Genomic DNA, 2,580 nt, shown 5'->3' with positions numbered 1-2,580 from the left:
TTTCAGAAAATTTGAAATTTCAAAATGTCCCCAAAATCCACAGCATCAAGAAGCATGATTTTTCAACACTTTATACAGCCATTCCTCACGAAGAATTAGAGACCAGGCTTTTTATATATTAGAGAAATGCTTCTTCCACATTAACAGAAATCAGAAATTTTTATATCTTTGAATGGACATCTAAAAGTTATTTCGATAAAAATCATGCTCATTTTACACACAGGTACTCTGAAGATGATATTTAAAATTATGTTGGAGTTCCTCCTTGGCAAATGTATAAAAATTTGGAGGTTAGGTCTTCCAACAATCTTTCGTAATTCAGCATGTTCAGATGGACACAAATTTTACTCCTTTCTTAACCAACCAGTTTGTATATCTCAAATAATAATGATGTGGTACGAAGTTGAATGAAATAAACTGAAACAAACATATTATGAATTATATTCTACTTTGAGCAAACAACACATCCCACGAGAACATTGTTCTCATATGGCGGGCAAGGGAGAGAACCACACACGGTTTTCACAGGGTAAAACAACCTTCCGTTGTCGTCGCGCCTGGATCCTTCTATGAAATCTGGATCATCGTCCAGACAAAGATATTCTGTACTTTCATATTCATGCCAACTTGCCGTCAAGAATCCAGAATACTGCTTTCGCCAGTATGTCGGACAAGAGTGTTTTCCCGGGATCATGATGGAAGAAGACGCCATTTTGACCCGACATACAGCACATGGAACATCTTCCTGTATGTGGACGCGATGTACGGAGAATTGGTACTCTGCTCCATACAGGTGCCCGAAGTCGTCACCGTCTATAACGGAAATACCATACGGTAGCTTTTCTGGATTGTGAGGAAGACAAAGTGTGTTCGCACCACCCCCCTTTTCTGAGTAGCTTTTTCCACCTGTAAATCCTGAAATGAATAAAGTAGCTTAAAGGAAAGTCTTAATCTTTATGACAGAACGTAAAGATGTCGTGAATATTAGTTCATTAATACACCAGAGATAGGATTGAAAAATGTTTTGGATTAAGAAATAGGTTTTTGAGTTGAGGTAAATGTTTTGAATTCAGATTAGGAGAAAAATTAGGTTTCGGATTTAGAAATAGGTTTCAGATTCAAAAAAGTAAAAGTATACGTAAAAGTCAGTTAGGGATAGGTTAGGGATTTAGAGATTTATTTATTTAGATGTAGGTTTAGAGATAGGATGTCGTATTTGCTCATTCAACTATGTTAAAGTTTGAAAATATTACTAGTATTTATAAAGATGATTTATAGGATCTTTCTAAGACCAGGTTCGTCTTAAGAATTTCAACTGAAGTTTTTTTTAATTTAAATATTATCTTTAATATTCAATTTAATTATATATTTATATTTTCTGATTGTGAGAGCCAGAAGGTAATATGCTAGGACAAAAAGTACATATGAGGCCACCTTTAAAAAATGTTTGCTTACCCTTCCCGACTCAGGATAAAAATATTAGACAGGTAGGTAGGGGAATTTTTCTTTTTTACTCAAAAAACACTTGCAAATAGAAGTTAAAATAGTTAGTGATGAGATGAGAAAACTTCGGAATGAATAAAAAATATGATCGTTTCCTGGAGGTTAAAACAGTTTTGAGTCCAGCCATTTTTAGTCGGTCGGGAGAGTGCAAACAAACAATTTTTTTTAAAGATGTCCTGATGTGTTTTATTTGATGTTTCAGATTCAGATAAAGCTGCTGGCATAATCTTCTATCATATAGACTGAAATGCAGAAATTTGAATGTTAAGATATGCATTACAATTTCCTCTGTAATATAGAGTAAGTTGATATTACCATTGTAAACCATTTCTGTACCATTCACATTCGGGCACGCATTCTTTCCCCAAATAGTAAATGTTGGACCTGAAGTTTATGGAAAAAGCACAAAAATGAACTAATACTGTACAGTTGATGCCCACCAGATGCATTTGAAGCCCGGTAGACAATTGTTTTCAATAACACGAAAGCAAACCGTTGTTCTAACACGGAATGAACCCTCAAACAATTATATATGTACTATTGTTTGAAAACATTTAAAGGACTTATATTATTTGAAATCAAAAGCGTAGAACGTTCCTTATAACCACAGTTTATAAATTTTGTGTTTTTGCGGTAATTAACCAATTATTGACTCAAATGAAAATCCTTGAATTAAAAATCTAAGTTAATTAGATAGCGATCACGTGACCCTGTGACGTCAAAGGCGACAATGGCTGATCAGCTCTATAGTTAATCTTACTAAAATATCCGCGATACAACATGAATATTCTGCATTGTGGACGACCATTTCACTGATTTTATCGATATGAAATTGAATAACCTTATATTTTAAAATTGTCATCAAGAAAAAATCTGTTAACATTGTAAAAAATAGCAGCGACGATATCAAAGGAGACGCGGCGAAGACGAAGAAAATCACCATCACAATACAATTTGATTTGTCATCTTATCACATGTATTAACTTCATTGATTTACAAATTTAATATTATATAACTGTTATTCTTCGTTTTTAGCATAACATTAATTTACGTATGTTTTGTAAAGGATGGCAGTCT

At 33.6% G+C, this 2,580-nt stretch overlaps 1 protein-coding gene across 1 annotated transcript; it reads right to left on the bottom strand.

Moving 5' to 3' along the window:
* Window positions 1-427: 427 nt before the first annotated feature.
* Window positions 428-1,891, bottom strand: LOC133187966 (uncharacterized; the record flags this gene model as incomplete). Its single annotated transcript, XM_061323358.1, has 2 exons — window positions 428-915; window positions 1,819-1,891. Coding segments are annotated over 2 exons (543 nt in total), but the record flags the coding sequence as incomplete, so codon positions are not given.
* Between the last annotated feature and the right edge of the window lie 689 nt (window positions 1,892-2,580).

The sequence above is a fragment of the Saccostrea echinata genome, unplaced genomic scaffold, assembly GCF_033153115.1.
Source record: "Saccostrea echinata isolate AGI-Se365-2 ecotype Australia unplaced genomic scaffold, CSIRO_AGI_Sech_v1 ptg000015l, whole genome shotgun sequence".
In the NCBI taxonomy this organism is placed as follows: domain Eukaryota; kingdom Metazoa; phylum Mollusca; class Bivalvia; order Ostreida; family Ostreidae; genus Saccostrea; species Saccostrea echinata.
The sequence above is the reverse complement of the archived record's forward strand: the minus strand, read 5'-3'. Positions and strand labels throughout refer to the sequence as shown.